This window comes from Ranitomeya variabilis, chromosome 6 (assembly GCF_051348905.1).
Source record: "Ranitomeya variabilis isolate aRanVar5 chromosome 6, aRanVar5.hap1, whole genome shotgun sequence".
NCBI lineage: Eukaryota > Metazoa > Chordata > Amphibia > Anura > Dendrobatidae > Ranitomeya > Ranitomeya variabilis.
This window is the reverse complement of record NC_135237.1, coordinates 142,860,855-142,881,508: the sequence shown is the minus strand read 5'-3', so window position 1 is coordinate 142,881,508 and position 20,654 is coordinate 142,860,855. Positions and strand designations below refer to the sequence as shown.

At 45.7% G+C, this 20,654-nt stretch overlaps 1 protein-coding gene across 2 annotated transcripts in view; it reads right to left on the bottom strand.

Moving 5' to 3' along the window:
• Positions 1 to 20,654, bottom strand: part of ULK4 (unc-51 like kinase 4) — a 1,043,381-nt gene that overhangs the window by 692,506 nt on the left and 330,221 nt on the right. For both annotated transcript variants that reach the window (XM_077269069.1, XM_077269068.1), the window contains exon 21: positions 15,417 to 15,599. In XM_077269069.1, the coding sequence (XP_077125184.1) occupies positions 15,417 to 15,599 (183 nt within the window). The remainder of the gene's footprint in view (positions 1 to 15,416; positions 15,600 to 20,654) is intronic.

The following is a 20,654-nucleotide window of genomic DNA, read 5'->3' as shown; positions in this document are numbered from 1 at the left end:
TAACAATGCGGGAACGAGTCCCACTTTGTGTTGCACAGACCCATAGGGAGTGGAAATCGATATGACCGCCGTTAGGTACGAGCAGGTGTCACCATGCACACACGTTACAGAAAATTTGTCAGACGAACCCGATGGAAGTGCCACCAGACTAGCTTTCACCAGAGTCACCACACTTCCAGAGTCTAGTAACGCCACAACACTTTTCCCATCAACAGATAATTCACACAGGTGTTTCGCTATATCATTTTGACCCGCATTCACATTCACTAGCCGTGTAACCAAAGCCATGCGTTTCTTAGAGTCTGTAACATCGCACTGCATGGGTTCAGTGGTAACAGGACAGTTCACAGAAATATGGCCCTTCTCATGGCAGCGGAAACACCTAACAGGCCCCCTATTGAGCCCACCGTCCATCACTCTCGGCCTCGGAGTGCGAGCAGCCCCGTGTTCCTCCCCCACAGTTTTTGGCGATTTTCCTTAACCCGTAGTCACTGGAACAGTCTTACTGGTTCCACGAGGAGAAGGCACAGACCGGGTGCCAGTGGTTTCGTCGGGAAGTCCTTCTGCCACGGAATAACGCTCGACCAACTCCACAAGTTGATCCGCTGTCGTGGGATATCCTTGGCTTACCCACCTTTTCAGCGCTGGAGGTAGCACTCTCAGATACTTGTCCAGGACAACCCGCTGAAATATTTTTGGGGTTGTCAGTACCTCGGGTTGCAGCCATTTCTTTGTCAAGTAGATCAGGTCGAACATCTGAGACCGCGGCGGTTTGTCTGGCTGGTATGTCCACTGGTGTACCCTCTGCGCACGGACAGCCGTCGTCACACCTAGCCTGTCCAGGATCTCAACTTTCAGCTTCTCAAAGTCCTGAGCGACTTCCGGGTCTAAGTCATGGTAAGCTTTTTGGGCCTCGCCGGAGAGAAACGGAGCAATCAAATCGGCCCATCGTGCCTTCGGACACGTCTCCCTCAACGCCGTCCGCTCGAACGTTGTCAGGTATGCTTCGACGTCATCTTCTGCAGTCAACTTTTGCCAGTACCGACTCACATGGATCCTTCTGGACTCTGCTTCCGGGTCTACCTCAGGCATGCTCACCAGGCGCTGTGCCACCTGTTGGAGAAGCTGGCAGTCTGCAACCGTCATGTCCAAAAACTCCTTCAGCTGTGCGGCCATCAAGCGATTAGCTTCATGCTGTGCGGCAGTGGCCTGCTGCTGTACGGCAGTGGACTGTACTAGGGCTTTCACCACGTCTTCCATACTGTCGCCTGTGCCACGTGTTGCCCGTGTTCTCCACCACAATGTAACAAAACACTCTGGGATCGCCTTTGCTGGGGTCAAAGGTCACGTGGTTTGTGCATTGAATTCTGAGGCGACAGCAGGTTTCCAAGTTGACTGACCTCAGGTCAGATTTATTAACGTGAAAGCAACATAATCCTAGCCTGTCCGGCACTAACTAAACCAATAAGCTGCTATCTAACAACTGGGGGGGGGGGGCTTCTCCCACCCAGCTAACAACACACAGTCCTTGAGCACCGCTCTCACTCACGTTAGTCTCAGACAGGCAATCTGTGTGCCCCAGGCTGACACCGGAAACCCCCAGCTGGTCATCCTTTATTCCTGCACTCATTAACCCATCATTATCCTGAAGATACTGAGCGGTCTAATTCACATAGGACAAATACCTGGGCGAGATATACCTGCCCCCGACTACCAGACCGACATGATTCTTACAGCCCCTTTGTAAAAATTCTAAAATTTGAGTAATATCAGGTTCTTGATCAATTTGCGCTCCTGAACTCGATAGGAACCTTCTCCAAACCCTGACATAGATGTTTGTCGTGGAGGCTTTCCTACTCTTAAGCAGTGTATTTATAAGATTTTGAGAAAATCCCTTCCCCTTTAGAAGTGACCTCTCAAATTCCACGCTGTTAGGTGTAAGTTGGCTACTCGTGGATGCAGGATTGGACCCTGGGAGAGGAGGTCTGGTATTTCTGGGAGGATCCATGGCTGGGAAATTGACATGTTTCTCAGCCATGGGAACCACGATCTTCTGGGCCAGAATGGGGCTATTAGTATCACTCGAGCCCTGTCTTCCCGAATTTTCCTCAGAACTATAGGAATTAGGTTTAGAGGGGGAAAGGCATAGGCGAGACTGAAGTTCCAGGAGATTAGGAGAGCGTTGACTGCATACGGGTTGTCCCTTGGATTTAGGGAACAGAATTGATGTAGTTTTCTGTTTCCTCGACTGGCAAAGAGATCTATTTCTGGACATCCCCACAAATGTACGATCTGATTGAAGACAGCCGGTTTTAGAGACCAGTCCCCTTGTTTGAGTTCGTTGCGGCTTAAATAATCGGCCATGGTATTTAGTTTTCCCTTTATATGAAGAGCCATAAGGGAAAGTAGGTGATTCTCGGCCATCTGAAAAATACGATTCACAACGTCCATTAACGACCTAGACCGCGTACCTCCTTGATGGTTACTATAGGCAACGGTCACCTGGTTGTCAGAGAGTAGTCTGACATGTCTACCCTGCAGAGGTATAAGGAACCCATTTAAAGCGCATTCTACTGCCAACAATTCCTTTAGATTGGAGGATGTGTCTCGTTCAGACTGGGACCACAGACCCTGAATGCAATTATCCTCCCAGTGTGCCCCCCAACCCATGGGGCTAGCATCAGTTGTTATTACTCGCGTTATCCGATTTGTCCAGGGTACCCCTTTACGAAGATTCGGAATGTGCGTCCACCAAATTATTGAATTAGTGGTCTCAACAGATAGTGAAAATTTGTTATCGAGATTAGCGTCCAGCCAACGAAAATTATGTAGAACATACCACTGCAGAGACCTGGAGTGAAACTGTGCCCAGAGCACCGCCGGAAAACAAGAAGTAAGGGAACCCAAAAGTGACATCGCTCCTCTTAAGGAGACTACGGGATTAGTAATCGCTCTGGTGACCAGCCGATGAATACTGTCCACTTTTGAGTCCGGCAGGCGACATTCCTGCTGATCCGAATCTATAATAAGACCTAAAAACTCCTGTGATGTTAAGGGCTGAAGGCGCGACTTCTTGAGATTAATAACCCATCCTAAGTTATGTAATGCTGCTATCACTTTTCCCAACTGGTCTTTACAGTGTGACTCTGAACGACCCACAATCAATAAATCATCTAGGTAGGGAATTATTAGTATGTTTTGTTCGTGAAGGTGTGCCATAACCTCTACCATGATCTTAGTGAAAACCCGGGGTGCAACTGCAACACCAAAAGGGAGTGCCTGATATTGAAAGTGCTCTACTGTGCCGGCAAGAGAAACCGCCACCCTGAGAAAGTGCTGATGATTTACATGTATTGGGACATGGTAATAGGTGTCTTTCAGATCTAAGACAACCATGAAACAATTGTGAAAAAGAAGCTTTATTGCTGTCTTCCCAGATTCCATTTTAAAGGATGGGACCAGCAAGAATTCATTCAGGCCTTTTAGATTGATGATGGTACGATATGACCCAACAGGCTGCTTTATTAGGAATAAAGGGGAATAAAACCCCTTACCTCGTTCTTCCGTGGGTACTCTAATCAGAACCCTCTTTTGTTGGAGATCCTGGACCTCTGACTCCAGTGCCAATTGTTCTGCAGGAGAAGAACGGATGGGCGTTAATTTAAATTTGTCCCGAGGGATATGATGGAACTGGAATTTTAAACCCTCTTTAATGATACTGAGAATCCACGGACTATTGGTGATCTTCAACCAGGCTGGGTAGAAGGCTAAAAGCCTACCGCCCACCTGTACCGCCAGTCATTGAGGTTTTTTAGAGTCCCAAGGGGAGTTAAACATATATCCTCTACCTCTTCTTCTGCTGCTGTTATATCTGGTCGATTCTCTATTTGGATCTCTGTCAGATCTTCGGCGATAAGACCATCCTGTTATAATCTCGCCTATAAAAGGGTTTTCTCAATAGAGGGAACCGCTTTTTACTGTCACCTGCCTTCTCAAGCAGCTCATCTAGCACCGGTCCAAACAAATGTGCTCTGTGGGCTGCGTTGGACAAGGCTGATGATCTTGCAGCCAGCCTAACAGAATCTGCTGACGCATCTGAAAGGAAGGCTGCTGCATCCTGAATTATGGACATAGAGAATAGGATTTCATTCCTAGGAACTTTATCCTTGAGTTGGTCTTCCAGGTGGCGTAGCCACACCATCAATGACCGGGCTGTGCAAGTGGCCGCAATTGCTGGCCTGAGGGACCCCGCAGATGTCTCCCAAGCCCCTTTAAGGAACACATCAGCTTTCCTATCAAGCGGGTCCTTTAGGTTTCCTAAATCCTCAAATGGGAGAGAAGACTTCTTGCATGCTTTGGCCACTGCTGCATCCAATTTCGGGACCTTGTCCCAAGAAGATGAAGCCACTTCCTCGAAAGGATACCTCCTTTTGAATGCTGGTGAAAGTGACCCCTTCCTTTCGGGTTTCTTCCATTCTTTCGTAATCAGTGACTTAATCTTATCTACCACAGGAAAAACCCTTCGGGATTTACGATCTATGCCCTTGAACATAATGTCCTGAATGGAACATTCTGACTGGGACTCTTCAATCCCCATAGTGTTGTTGACGGCCTTCACTAGGTGGTTAATTCTATCTCGTGACAGACAGGCTCGGCTGGATTCTATATCCTCTGAAGATGAAGACGATGGAAGAGAATCCGAGCTTACACCACCTGACTCTGACTCCACATCTGAGGCTGGGGATGAAATTTCCTTCCTCTTTTTGGAAACTGTCTTGTGAGACCTGGACTTCATGGAATCTCTGACCTCCTGTTTAACCATGTCCCTAAGAGTAGACGTAAGGTCAGAGGCCTCCTCCTCAATTAAACGCTTTATGCAGGATCTGCACAGCTTCTTTTTGTGCCCATCTGGAAGTGGCTCCGTACACATGGCACACTCCCTATGCTTGGACTTGGAAGCACATTTTCTCCCCTAAGGAGAGAGGGAATACAAGGAGGGACAGCAATCAGAAAGCGTACTTTCACGTAGCTCACTTACCCATCCCTGCAGCGAATGGTACTGTGATCGGGGGGTCCTTCTTAGCTGGAGAATCCTTACGGCCTGAGGACTTGGTAGATTTCTGAGCCGCTTTAGCTCCACCAGCGCGACTACTGCCACTAGAACGCCACTGGGAGCTTCTCAGAGATTTTTCTGACTGAGGCTGCTCAAGTGGTTGCTGCTGTTCACCGCACAGCTGCGGTGTTCCCTCCGGTGACTCCATACTGGAACGATGGACAGGAACACACCGAGGTGTCTGTGCACCTCTTAAATCTATCCCCCTGGGTACCACCCCCGGATGGGGGTCAGCAGGGAAAAATCCTCCAGGTGCCGCTGATCGGTATTGCACCGATAGGTTCCGCCACTGCGAGCCGCGCCCCCATGATGAGCGCCGGACACGCTGAAGCCAAAATCCCCCCCCCCCCTGACACTGGGCGCCGCCATTAGCAGGAAAATCAGCGCTACCACGCATGCGCGGCCGCGTCATCACCCCACGCCGCTCGCCGCGTCACCCGGACACGCCCCTTCCGGTCGCGGCTGCGGCGCTGAGAGCAGACGCGCCTAACAAGGATGGCAGTGCTCCCCAGCCAATGCAGACCGCAGCGCCAGCGGCGGACAGACCCCAGAAGCCCAGCAGACGTGACACCATGGGCTACCTACCAGGTATGAGACGCGGGCACCAAAGAAGCTAACCCATTTACCTTGGGTTGCTTCCTCCTGCTGCCACCTACACCAACAGTCCCCCTGCCGTGTGGTGCTTCCATCATCCTGACCAGGCCGAGGTAAGGGACCCCCGCTACCTGTACCAGCCTGTCAGGAGTGGGCTAACTTCTTTTCTTCAACCTTCTTTTTTTTTTTTTTTTTAACCATTCAATTTTTATTGAGTAAACAAAGTACAAGTAGAATGCAACAGGGGAAGGGGGAGAGGGGAAGAGGAAAAACATAGATATATAATATCCACGAACAAAATTGATACAAAAATTACAATAAGTACCAAACAAGGGTGCATTCATAGTTATAGTGGCAAACAGTCGGGTCAACTGGAAGGAGCAGGGGGATGGTGGCTGGGGGAGGAAATGAAGGGAGAAGAGACCCAGGGATCCCACCACGTAAGGACCTTATTTTTCTTAGAGAGACAGTCTGCAGTAATCGACTCATAACTAAAGTGTAAATTAATTTTGGAAATTAATTCAGATTTGGAAGGAATGTTAGAAGATCTCCAGTGTTTTGCAATACACTGTCGAACCGCCACAAGGACATTAGAGATAATGGGCTGAAGAGTAGGTGGAAAGTCTACGAGAGATATACCCAATACCGCTAAGGGTCCAGTTAAGTTAAAGGGGAGATGGGTCACCTCCGCAAGGATCGCTTCAACCTGACGCCAAAATGTTTGCACCAAAGGGCAACTCCACCAAACATGAGCCAGCGAACCAGACATGTTGCAATTTTTCCAACACAAGGGGGAAGAGGATGGGTAGAATTTAGAAAGTTTAGCAGGAGTGAAATACCATAGGAGCTGAATCTTTTTGCTTTGTTCAAGGTGACCAAGGCACGAAGAGAATTTGGAAGGATGGAGCATAGCCATGGTCCAATCCTCTGGTGGGGCCCTAAACGCAAGGGCATCCTCCCAAGTGAACATAAATGGAAGTTTCTCTGAAAAATTATGTGAAAGAAGGGATTTATAAATGATAGAGATGCCATGAGGGATCCAAGTGTTTGGTCTGAAAAATTTGTGGATCGGAGTCTCCACACCCAAAGGGGACATGGCCACACCAAAACAGTTGCAGCGCTTGAGGAAGCTACGAACTTGAAAATACTGAAAAAAGGCCCTAGAAGGCAAGTTATAGCGAGCAGAGAGGTCCGAAAATGATCTCAGGCCAGCTTCATCATACAGATCATTCACTCGGTGAATCCCGCAGTCCCCCCAGGTGAGGAGAGACAGACCCGCTATTGCGTGTTCTAATGCTTGAATAGAGATATAGTCAAATATAAAGGGGAGATAAGTAGGGCACAGACTAGCCCAAACTTTAGTGGCGGAGCAAATCGATTTAAGAGATAAGCTACACTTGGGCGGCCGGAGTAAGCAAAGTTCAAGCAATAATTTGAGAGAACTCTTAGGGGCAAAATGTGATTCAATTTGAAACCACTGGAGAGAGGAGTTTCCCTCCCACCAAATTTTAAGGGGTTCTAGAATGGCAGCTTTATGATATAGATGGATCTGGGGGGCACCAAGGCCTCCCCTGGCATAAGGGAGAGCCATTAAAGAGCGTTTTATTCTATGCAGCTTGTTATTCCAAACAAAACGGTCGATAATAGCTTGAAAGGCAGAGAGGCGTTTAGAAGGGATAGCAAGGGGGAGGCACCTAAAAAGATAAATAAGTTTAGGGAGAATTAACATTTTGGAGATTTGTATCCTAGCCATCCAGGATAGTTGAGAACAGGCAAATTGGTCAATTTCTTTTTTTAATTTCACGAAGGGTTGAGTCACAATTGAGGCGAACAATGTTTTTAATATGGGTAATTTGAATACCTAGATATGTGAAACCAAGTGGGGACCATACAAAAGGGTAAATAGATTGGATTTGGAGTTGGAGAGAGGATGAGATAAATAGGGGGAAAATTGTGGACTTGGACAAATTTAGTTTACAATAAGAGGCTTCAGCAAAATGGGCGAGGATGGAAGACACGGCAGAAAGTGACTCAAGGGGAGCGGAGCAGGTCAGCACCACATCGTCGGCATAGAGGCCAATTTTGTGTTCCCGGTTCCCCACCATTACCCCCTTAATGTCAGGGCATTGCCTCACCACAGCCGCCATGGGCTCCATGACTAAAGCGAAGATGATGGGGGAGAGGGGGCAACCCTGCCGGGTCCCATTTGATATAGAGAATATACGGGATTTGAAACCAGCCGAGCGAACCGAGGCACAAGGGTTGGAATACAAAGCCATAATAGCAGAGAAAATCTGACCAGTAAGACCAAATTTGTGTAAAGTAGCTGCAATATAGCCCCAGTGCACTCGGTCGAACGCCTTCTCCGCGTCGAGGGACAGGAACACACTGGGGCACTTCCCCCTCTCCACCACATCCAGCAGGTCAATCAGGCGTCTCGTACCATCTCTGGTCTGCCTGCCCGGGACAAACCCAACCTGATCCGAGTGAACCAAGGATGGGAGTACTGACAATAACCTATTGGCCCAGATTTTCGCATATATCTTTACATCGCAATTTAAAAGGGCAATAGGGCGAAAATTGCCAGGGGAGTTCATAGGTTTCCCAGGTTTAGGAAGGGTCGATATACACGCCTCCAAACCCTCCCTCTCAATCGCACCCAAAGAGCGCCAGTAGTTAAATAAACGTAAGAGAAAAGGGGAGAGGATAGCAAGAAAATGAGAATAATATGAAAAAGAAAAGCCATCCGGGCCCGGGGCGGAGCGTTTCTTGGCCTCTTTGATTATTTGGGAGATTTCTGTTGCCTCTATAGGCGCATTAAGGAAAGACAACTGTTCCGAACTAACTGTAGGGAGGTTCGCTTTACTCAAAAAGGCGTTAATTGAGTCTCGAGAGGGCTGAGGAGTATTAACATCAGAGTCTAGGTTATATAATGAAGAGTAATAAGAGGCAAATTCATCAGCGATATGAATTGGATTATAAATCCGAGAGCCATCCGATTTCAGAAGATAGGGAATTTTGGAGTGGGCTTCTTTTTTTTTTTGACGCGTTTAGCCAATAAAGCGCCTGCTCTGTCACCCATGGAGTAGAATTTAGCTTTCGATTTCCTGAGCGAATTTTCTGCTCTATGGAGGAGAAGCTGGCGGAGGTATAGGCGTGCATTAGAAAGACTGGAAAATAGTTGAGGAGAAGGGTTGGACTTGTGGAGAGAATCCAGCCGGGTCACCTCAACCAAGGCAGATTGAAGATTTAAATTATACTTGTGTTTAGCTGTCGCAGCCATCTTAATAAAGAGACCCCGAACCACTGCCTTGTGGGCGAACCAGAGGGAGTCCTCACGTACATCTGCTGAGTCATTAAAAGAAAAAAATTCCTGCAAGGAGTTTTCAATTAGAGTAGAGTTCGCTTGTTCAGAAAGAAGGTGGTCATTAAGGCGCCAGTGTGAAGGAGGTCTGATTGCAAAGGGGTCTTTTAGGGAGACCGACACAGGTGCATGATCAGACCATGTGATATTACCTATATTTGCAGATGTGCAGTGAGGGAGGGCGACGTTGTCCACTAAAATATAATCAATTCTACTATAAGAACTGTGGCGGGGGGACCAAAATGTGTAATCTCTCTCATTACAGTGGAGATATCTCCAAATATCGTGAAAATTGTTGGAGTTAATTAGCTGGGCCGCATCACTCCTAGTCACAGCAGCCGAAGAGCAATCTAGGTTCTTGGATACCGGGATATTAAAGTCTCCGGGCCACTAACTTATAGCCGTGTTGACAGTTACTCAAAATTTGAAATAGATTATTTAGAAATTTGATCCGACCAAAGTTTGGGCCATACACAGAAGTAATGGTATAAGGGGTATTGTTGAGTAAACATAAGATTATGATGTATCTGCCCGCCGGGTCGGCTATAGAGTTAATTAGTTGAAAAGAGTTAGCTTTGCTAAAGAAGACTGCCACCCCAGCTTTTTTTACCTTCCCATTCGCAAAAAATTGATGGGGATATAAATTTGAATACATTCTAATATTATCCCGTTCTAATAAATGAGTCTCTTGCAAACAAATAATATCATGTTTGGATTTAGCGAGTTGGCGCCAGACTATAGATCTCTTACCAGGGGAGTTAAGACCGTTAACATTAATAGAATATAAAGAAACACTCATTGTAAAATGTTACACAATTTGCAGAAGTAAACATGCAAACCTATACACATAACGTAGATATCAATACGTCGCGGGATATCCAGCAATATCAGACTGAAATGGGGGGGGAAGGGAGGGAAAGGGAGGGGGGGAGGGAAGAAGAGGGAGGGGAGGGGAAACAAACATCCAAACATTTAAACAAATGGACACTCAGGGATAACCTGATTCCAAGGTGAAAATAGAAAACAGTTCACCTAAGGGGCAATAAGCTGAGGGAATTCCCGCCGGGAACCAGTCTCAGCAAAAAATCAGCAAACAAAATAAGGAAAGAAAATTCAGAACTTAAATTCTTCAAGCCAGGAAATGGAGGATAGAGACACTTCAGGCAACCTTCCAGTCTGGGATGATGCGGCGCCTTCGGGAGTTAGGTCCTCCAGGCTTGAGGGAGGAAGAGGCAGGAGCAGGTGCAGGAGGATCAAAACCCCACTGGGACAGGGTCTTGGCTGCTTGCGACGGGGATAGGCACGTGGTAATCGAACCATCTTTGCGGATGCAGAGTTTGGTAGGGAAACCCCAGCGGTATAAAATGCCCTTTTCCCTCAGGATTGAAGTATATGGAGCATATGCCCTGCGGAGGGCAAGAGTCCCCGGGGACAGGTCAGGAAAAACAGCAATGGCGGCAAAACGCTCAGGCAGCGAGGGTTTCAGTCTCAATGCTTGCATAAATTCCTCTTTCATAGTAAAAAAATTGGATACGAGCCAGTACATCTCTGGGGACTGCAGGATCAAGGCCCGAAGGCTTAGGGATACGATGAATATGGTCTATCACAATGTCCTCTTTGGTATAAAGAGGGAGGACAGAAATGATGAAGTCTTGTAGAAAGGCTTTGAGATCATCAGCCCCAACTGTTTCAGCAATACCTCTGAGTTTCACATTGTTTCTCCTGGACCTGTCCTCCAGATCTAGGGTTTTAGCATGGGTTTTGGTAACAAGCAGCTGCAGGTTATCATGAGCCTCCCATAGGTCATTGTGAGAAGACACTAGTTTGGCCATTTTATTTTCAAGGTGATCCGTGCGGCCTCCCAATTCCTCCACCTCCCTCCTGAGATCTGCCATCATGGAACGCATATCTTCCTGTATAGAGGTGCGGAGGTCTCCCAGCATGTCCCTGAGCAGTGAAGCTGTAACAGGGGCCTCAGAGGGATCCGCCGCAGCTGAACTGGAGGCAGAAGACTGGGAGCCCCGGCGCGCAACTCTAGAGGATCTCGGGGATAGCGGCGCCATCTTGGATTTCTGAGTCTGCTGCGGGGTTGCCGCAAAGAAATCCAAATGCGCCTGGCGGGGTCCCCTGCGGCGGCTTTAGATTTCCCCATGCACTCACCGGACGGTCAGGGGTAAGTGCGGGGAGTTTGGGAGAGAATGGCGCCGTCTGTGTGCTGTTGTGTGCCGGTTTATGGGTCCTGGGAACGGAGCTCCCGAACTATGTGACCTGCATCCTCAGAAGCTAGGCCACGCCCCCCTTCAACCTTCTTCTTAAGGTCTGTCTGAAGAGGTTCCGCTGTCAGGGACAGGAAACCAACTGGCGGGGGAGTGAGGTGCCCTGTCCCTGAAGGGCGGATCCCCTCTCTCGTTGTGCTGTCATGGCGACTGAATAAAAATGTGGTCAATTTATGAAGCAATATGGCTTTAGAGCACACTGCAATAGATTAGTGGTGAACAAACCATAAATTGAACCACCTGAGGAAGGCAGCAGTCCGCTCCCGAAAAGCGAAGTGGTTCAATAAAAGGTTTGATCACCACTAGTCTATTGCAGTGTGCTCTATAGCCATGGCCCTCCTTAAATTGACCACATTTAAAAAAAAAATTGCTTACATTCCCCTTGAAGGATTGTGGCTGGAACAGCTTGGGGCCATAGAACTCATCTCCAGGCAACAGGACCTGAAGGGAAGTCACATCCTGTGAAGTTGCATCACGTGACTGGATCTTGGGCCCACGTGACCAGACCAGGAAGCACAGCACAGGGGCAGTCCCAGAGCAGGATTGCACGGAAAGGTCCGCTACCGGAGTTGTGCAGGGGTGCACAACCCCTCCAGGTGAGAGGCTAATCCCCCCACCTTCCATTGCAACATTCCAATCAAACCACCCGGTGCTTCTCATGCTGCGCTCTTCCATGTTTATTGTCTCGCTGTTGTGTGTATGACCTGGCTTGTTCCCTGACCTGAGTTTCTGTTCTCCGTTTAAGTACTGTTTAGCTTGCTCTGTTTTCTGATCCCTTGTCTTGTCTCTGATTACACTTCCGTTTTCCCCCCGGGTACTGCGCGCCCATCTTGTTTTGACCTATTGGCTTGTTTCTGACAATGTGCTTGCTGAGACCTCTGGTACTTTGTATGACTGCTTGTTGCTGACCCGGCTTTGGATGTTTTTGCTGCCACCTGGTGGTAGCCTTGGCTTATGCAGTGCAGGCCTGCCCTGGGAGTGTGCAATCCCTTCTTCCCCTCTACTGCCAACAGGTGGAGCGCACACAAACCTGCATTGCAGCTGCATGACATACACTCACCGGCCACTTTATTAGGTACACCATGCTAGTAACGGGTTGGACCCCTTTTGCCTTCAGAACTGCCTCAATTCTTCGTGGCATAGATTCAACAAGGTGCTGGAAGCATTCCTCAGAGATTTTGGTCCATATTGACATGATGGCATCACACAGTTGCCACAGATTTGTCGGCTGCACATCCCAAAGATGCTCCATACAAGGCAGGATGGATCCATGCTTTCATGTTGTTTACGCCAAATTCTGACCCTACCATCCGAATGTCGCAGCAGAAATCGAGACTCATCAGACCAAGCAACGTTTTTCCAATCTTCTACTGTCCAATTTCGATGAGCTTGTACAAATTGTAGCCTCAGTTTCCTGTTCTTAGCTGAAAGGAGTGGTACCCGGTGTGGTCTTCTGCTGCTGTAGCCCATCTGCCTCAAAGTTCGACGCACTGTGCGTTCAGAGATGCTCTTAGGCCTACCTTGGTTGTAACGGGTGGCGATTTGAGTCACTGTTGCCTTTCTATCAGCTCGAACCAGTCTGCCCATTCTCCTCTGACCTCTGGCATCAACAAGGCATTTCCGCCCACAGAACTGCCGCTCACTGGATTTTTTTTCTTTTTCGGACCATTCTCTGTAAACCCTAGAGATGGTTGTGCGTGAAAATCCCAGTAGATCAGCAGTTTCTGAAATACTCAGACTAGCCCTTCTGGCACCAACAACCATGCCACGTTCAAAGGCACTCAAATCACCTTTCTTCCCCATACTGATGCTCGGTTTGAACTGCAGGAGATTGTCTTGACCATGTCTACATGCCTAAATGCACTGAGTTGCCGCCATGTGATTGGCTGATTAGAAATTAAGTGTTAACAAGAAGTTGGACAGGTGTACCTAATAAAGTGGCCAGTGAGTGTATATATACAGAACAATATACAGGTACACAGTCAGGAGTGAAGTACAAGGTTAGGATACAGAGGTTACAATTACTGTGTTATGTAGCATGTGATCACATGGAGGCACTGATGGATCACAGGTCCAAAATCTTAGTTACGTGGTTCCCTTGGCCACATCAGGTAATGGGCCTCCTGCCAGTAGAACAACTCAGTCCAAAATGAGGAGCTGTCTAATATCTCCTAGGCTGCTCCCTCCTACATGTTGTGCCCATCCCTGGGCTGGGCCGCCTCCCTCCTCAAATTTCTGAGAGTATGATTTTCCAGGCAGAACCATGAATGGCCCATAACTTTCAGCCCAAAAGTACAAATGGAACGGCAACAGCGCCAATGGGTTCTGCTGGATTTTATCTGTGCAGGGAGACCAAACACAGCTACTGTATTTAATTCCTGGTAGCTATGCTCGGTAATTCAATAATGCAGAGTGCTAGGGGTGACTGCCTGGTCTGGGCTCATGGGGAAAAGAATGCAGATTCTGATTATGTGCTCAGCTAGGCTCAGAGATATTGCATTCTATTATTATAGGTCATATTCCAGATTCAATATCTCAGAGCCTTGCTGGGATCTGTGGTGCCACAGTGTGTCTGAGTTGAGAGCTTCAAAAGGCCTTGTTGCTGGAGTTAAAGAAAAACATTGCTCTGCTCTGTCCAAGGAAGTGTCTTCTCTGGATAATGAGGTCCCATTGTAAAAGGTTAATTTGATTTCCCTTTATGGCCTGGGGGAATTAAAGGGTGGGGGGGGGTTTGGAGTAATTATCTTGAACTGAATCTAACGGGATTCCATCAGATAGGAAAATGATATCAAGTAGATATCAGTTTCCTATATCTCACACAAACTACTAGAGGGACACTCCAACGTTAGGTTAGTTGCTGAAACATGTCAGTGTTTTATTCCCATTCTGGGGAACATACTGTTTCCCGGCTGACAAAGTTTACTACCCTGTTCTTAGAGCCTCTCAGGTGAATCGCTGATATAGAAAAAAAAAGTCCTCTCTGCCCACTGGAAGATTAGTAAGGCTAGAGACTGCAGAAGATGACCTCTTGGCCTCTATTATGACGAATAAAGCAGACTGTAGTGACATTGTCTGATAAGATTTTGACATATTGGCCTTTGAGATGATCCTGTCATCTCTGAAGTGTCTCCCATACTGCCCGAAGTTCTCTGTAGTTGGAAGATCTTGCACGGACTTATGGAGACCATGTCCCCTGAAGGTATTGACCTGCACCCCAATATTAGACCTAATGATTTTTAAGCGGAAATCTGGCCTTATGATTTCTCACTGAAACACAGTTAGATCACCAGCTATTTGGAGTAGCAAATGGAGCATCTGGAGACTGCCACACAGTTTTTGCACAATCTGTACTATTACCGTTTACAGATTTACTTGCTGAATGATATATGCTCATTTTATTTTTTTTGGAGAGGGTTTTCTAGGGTTTTGACAAAAAAGCCCAATGTGTTTTAAATCTTAGAAAATGTTATTGAAATAAATCATTTAAATTATTTGCAAAATCCTGGATTTCGGATTCACAATAAATTGTGATTTGAATCTAACAGGATGTACAATAACAAATTGTATTGTGGTACCGTGTTAGCCAGAAAAATCAATGTGAATACTTTTCTGCCCAATGATGACAGAAGTATTCTAGGAGTCATACCTTTATTGGCTAACCAGAAAATAATATGTTTGCACGCTTTCAGAGCACATTTTTTTTTGTAATCTTGCCTGAAGAAGGAGCCACTGTACTCTGAAAGCTTGCAAACATATTATTTTCTGGTTAGCCAATAAAGGTATCACTCCAAGAATACTTCGGTCATCATTGGGCAGAAAAGTATTCACATTGAATATAACAGGAAATGTTTTATGGCATCTGCAGCAGTCATCTTTTGACAATGTATGCATATACAAACTCATGATTTTTCCTTTATACAGTATAATGCTTTAAAATGCATGTCACAAGTTAGATTTCTCTAAAGGAGCGGAAGCATTAGCTGCAGCATCTACTTTAGCATTCACACAATGTCCTGTACCAAGTTAAATTTAGAGAAACTGTCAGCAGACATTATAAAGTGTTTCTTACCTTTTCTTGTGTGAGCCTTTGGAGATGTATTCCAGCTGACAACATTGTAGCAAACATGGTCAGCATGTACTGTTGCACTTTGGCTATTCCGGTCACTAATGTGCTTATCACCGACACAAGTCCCACTTTCTCAATGACACTCTGGAAGGCTGAGGGAGCATGATGAGTGATCCTGCATAAAGCCTAAAACAGACCATAAATTGTTCAGTTACCCCACTCTCTAAAACTGTCTCCTATCACTTATGTCATGCTTCAAGGCTGCTTTCTTGTGTTCTCATTAATAAAACCAAGTCCTGACGGGGCATTTTTCAGCTTTATAAAAGGTGCTTAATCATTTACAATAAATATTATTTTATTTTATGAATAAGAATCACAGAAATAAATGTACATTTATGAATTTCCATTAACCATGAAAAAAGGAAATAAAAAGGAAAAATCTCATATTTGCACCGTATAGACAAAACAAGCAGATTATGCACATTACTACTACTACTACTAATAATTTTATTTCTATAATGCCAACATATTCTGCAGCACTTTACATTTGAGAAGGGACTTGTACAGACAATAAAAGACATTACAGAATAACAATAATCACACAAGTCAACAGATACCAAGAGGAATGAGGGCCCTGCTCGCAAGCTTACAATCTATGAGGAAATAGGTGTGACACGAAAGGTAGATGGTAATAATTGCTTGCATCGTACGTCGTACCAATGTAATAAATAAGGTGTTCACGTAATGCTGCATGAACCGGTAACCAACCAGTAAAGTACAGGCATAGAGGGCTATTAACCCCTTTACCCCCAAGGGTGGTTTGCACGTTATGGACCGGGCCAATTTATACAATTCTGACCACCGTCCCTTTATGAGGTTATAACTCTGCAACACTTCAACGGATCCCAGTGATTCTGACACTGTTTTCTCGTGACATATTGTACTTCATGATAGTGGTAAAATTTATTTGATATGACCTGCGTTTATTTGTGAAAAAAACGGAAATTTGGCGAAAATTTTGAAAATTTTGCAATTTTCCAACTTTGAATTTTTATGCAATTAAATCACAGAGATATGTCACACAAAATACTTAATAAGTAACATTTCCCACATGTCTACTTTACATCAGCACAATTTTGGAACCAAATTTTTTTTTTTGTTAGGGAGTTATAAGGGTTAAAAGTTGACCAGCAATTTCTCATTTTTACAACACCATTTTTTTTTAGGGACCGCATCTCATTTGAAGTCATTTTGAGGGGTCTATATGATAGAAAATACCCAAGTGTGACACCATTCTAAAAACTGCACCCCTCAAGGTGCTCAAAATCACATTCAAGAAGTTTATTAACCCTTCAGGTGTTTCACAGGAATGTTTGGAATGTTTAAATAAAAATGAACATTTAACTTTTTTTCACAAAAAATTTACTTCAGCTCCAATTTGTTTTATTTTACCAAGGGTAACTGGAGAAAATGGACCCCAAACGTTGTTGTACAATTTGTCCTGAGTACGCCAATACCCCATATGTGGGGATAAACCACTGTTTGGGCGCATGGCAGAGCTCGGAAGGGAAGGAGCGCCGTTTGACTTTTCAATGCAAAATTGACAGGAATTGAGATGAGACGCCATGTTGCGTTTGGAGAGCCACTGATGTGCCTAAACATTGAAACCCTCCACAAGTGACACCATTTTGGAAAGTAGACCCCCTAAGGAACTTATAAAGAGGTGTGGTGAGCACTTTGACCCACCAAGTGCTTCAAAGAAGTTTATAATGCAGAACCGTAAAAATAAAAAATCATTTTTTTTTCACAAAAATTATCTTTTTGCCCCCAATTTTTTATTTTCCCAAGGGTAAGAGAAGAAATTGGACCCCAAAAGTTGTTGTACAATTTGTCCTGAGTACGCTGATACCCCAAATGTGGGGGTAAACCACTGTTTGGGCGCATGGGAGAGCTCGGAAGGGAAGGAGCGCTGTTTGACTTTTCAATGCAAAATTGACAGGAATTGAGATGGGATGTCATGTTGCGTTTGGAGAGCCACTGATGTGCCTAAACATTGAAACCCCCCACAAGTGACACCATTTTGGAAAGTAGACCCCCTAAGGAACTTATCTAGATGTGTGGTAAGCACTTTGACCCACCAAGGGCTTCATAGAAGTTTATAATGCAGAGCCGTAAAAATGAAACAAAAATTTTTTCCCACAAAAATTATTTTTTAGCCCCCAGTTTTGTATTTTTCCGAGGGTAACAGGATAAATTGGACCCCCAAAGTTGTTGTCCAATTTGTCTTGAGTGCGCTCATACCCCATATGTGGGGGGGACCACCGTTTGGGTGCATGGGAGGGCTCGGAAGGGAAGGAGCGCCATTTGGAATGCAGACTTAGATGAAATGGTCTGCAGGCATCACATTGTGTTTGCAGAGCCCCTAATGTACCTAAACAGTAGAAACCCCCCACAAGTGACACCATTTTGGAAAGTAGACCTCCTAAGGAACTCATCTAGATGTGTTGTGAGAGCTGTGAACCCCCAAGTGTTTCACTACAGTTTATAACGCAGAGCCGTGCAAATAAAAAATGTTTTTTTTCCACAAAAATTATTTTTTAGCCCCCAGTTTTGTATTTTTCCAAGGGTAACAGGAGAAATTGGACCCTAAATATTGTTGTTCAATTTGTCCTGAGTACGCTGATACCTGATATGTGGGGGGGAACCACCGTTTGAGCGCATGGGAGAGCTCGGAAGGGAAGGAGCGCCATTTGGAATGCAGACTTAGATGGATTGGTCTGCAGGCGTCACATTGCGTTTGCAGAGCCGCTAATGTACCTAAACAGTAGAAACCCCCCACAAGTGACCCCATATTGGAAACTAGACCCCCCAAGGAACTTATCTAGATGTGTTTTGAGAACTTTGAGCCCCCAACTGTTTCACTACAGTTTATAACGCAGAGCCGTGAAAATAAAAAAAACCTTTTTTTCCCACAAAAATTATTTTTTAGCCCCCAGTTTTGTATTTTCCCAAGGGTAACAGGAGAACTTGGACCCCAAAAGTTGTTGTCCAATTTGTCCTGAGTACGCCGATACCCAATATCTTGGGGTAAACCCCTGTGTGGGCACACGGGAGAGCTCGGAAGGGAAGGAACACTGTTTTACTTTTTCAACGCAGAATTGGCTGGAATTGAGATCGGACGCCATGTCACGTTTGGAGAGCCCCTGATGTGCCTAAACAGTGGAAACCCCTCAATTATAACTGAAACCCTAATGCAAACACACCCCTAACCCTAATCCCAACGGTAACCCTAACCACAAATCTAACCCAGACACACCCCTAACCCTAATCCCAACCCTATTCCCAACCGTAAATGTAATCCAAACCCTAACCCTAACTTAAGCCCAAACCCTAACTTTAGCCCCAACCCTAACTGTAGCCTTAACCCTAGCCCCAACCCTAACCCTAGCCCTAACCCTAACCCTAATCCTAACCTAGCCCCAACCCTAACCCTAGCCCTAGCCCTAACCCTAACCCTAATCCTAACCCTAGCCCTAACCCTAGCCCTATTGGGAAAATAAATACGTTTTTTTAATTTTTCCCTAACTAAGGGGGTGATGAAGGGGGGTTTGATTTACTTTTATAGCGGTTTTTTTAGCGGATTTTTATGATTGGCATCCGTCACACACTGAAAGACGTTTTTTATTGCAAAAAATATTTTTTGCGTTACCACATTTTGAGAGCTGTAATTTTTCCATATTTGAGACCACAGAGTCATGTGAGGTCTTGTTTTTTGCGGGACGAGTTGACGTTTTTATTGGTAACATTTTCGGGCATGTGACATTTTTTGATCGCTTTTTATTCCGATTTTTGTGAGGCAGAATGACCAAAAACCAGCTATTCATGAATTTCTTTTGGGGGAGGCGTTTATACCGTTCCGCGTTTGGTAAAATTGATAAAGCATTTTTATTCTTCGGGTCAGTACGATTACAGCGATATCTCATTTATATCATTTTTTTTATGTTTTGGTGCTTTTATACGATACAAACTATTTTATAGAAAAAATAATTATTTTGGCATAGCTTTATTCTGAGGACTATAACTTTTTTATTTTTTTGCTGATGATGCTGTATGGCGGCTCTTTTTTTGCGGGACAAAATGACGCTTTCAGCGGTACCATGGTTATTTATATCTGTCTTTTTGATCGCGTTTCATTCAACTTTTTATTCGGCGGTATGATAATAAAGCGTTGTTTTTCGCCTCGCTTTTTTTTTTTTTCCTTATGGTGTTTACTGAAGGGGTTAACTAGTGGGACAGTTTTATAGGTTGGGTCGTTACGGACGCGGCAATACTAAATATATGCACTTTTATTGTTTGTTTGTTTTTATTTAGATAAAGAAATGTATTTATGGGAATAATATATATTTTTTTCTTTATTTGGGATTTTTTTTTTTTTTTTTTTACACATGTGGACTTTTTTTAAAAACTTTTTTACTTTGTCCCAGGGGGGGACATCACAGATCGGTGATCTGACAGTTTGCACAGCACTCTGTCAGATCACCGATCTGACTTAGAGCACTGCAGGCTTACCAAGTGCCTGCTCTGAGCAGGCACTCGATAAGCCACCTCCCTCCCTGCAGGACTCGGATGCCGCTGCCATCTTGGATCCGGGACCTGCAGCGAGGAAGGATGTAGGAGACCCTCGGAGCAACGCGATCACATCGCGTTGCTCCGGGGGTCTCAGGGAAGCCCGCAGGGAGCCCCCTCCCTGCGCGATGCTTTCCTATACCGCCGGCACACCGCAATCATGTTTGATCGCGGTGTGCCGGGGGTTAATGTGCCGGGGGCGGTCCTTGACCGCTCCTGGCACATAGCGCCGGATGTCAGCTGCGACAGGCAGCTGACACCCGGCCGCAATCGGCCGCGCTCCCCCCGTGAGCGCGGCCGATCGCGCTGGATGTACTATTCCGTCCTTGGGAAGTAGGGCCCACCCCACATGGACGGAATAGTACGTCCAATGACAGAAAGGGGTTAAATGCATAAAGGGTGTGAGAACAGATGATACGAGGGTCCTGGTTTTGAAGATAATTTTATATGGGCAAAACAGGGATAGTTAGATAAATATGTTGAGGCGGTAGGCCAGTCTGGAAAAACGAGTTTTAGAGCCCACTTAAAACTGTGTGTATTGGAGATTAATCGAATTGTCCTAGGTAGTGCATTCCAAAGAATTTTCACAGCACGGGAGAAGTCTTGGAGATGGGA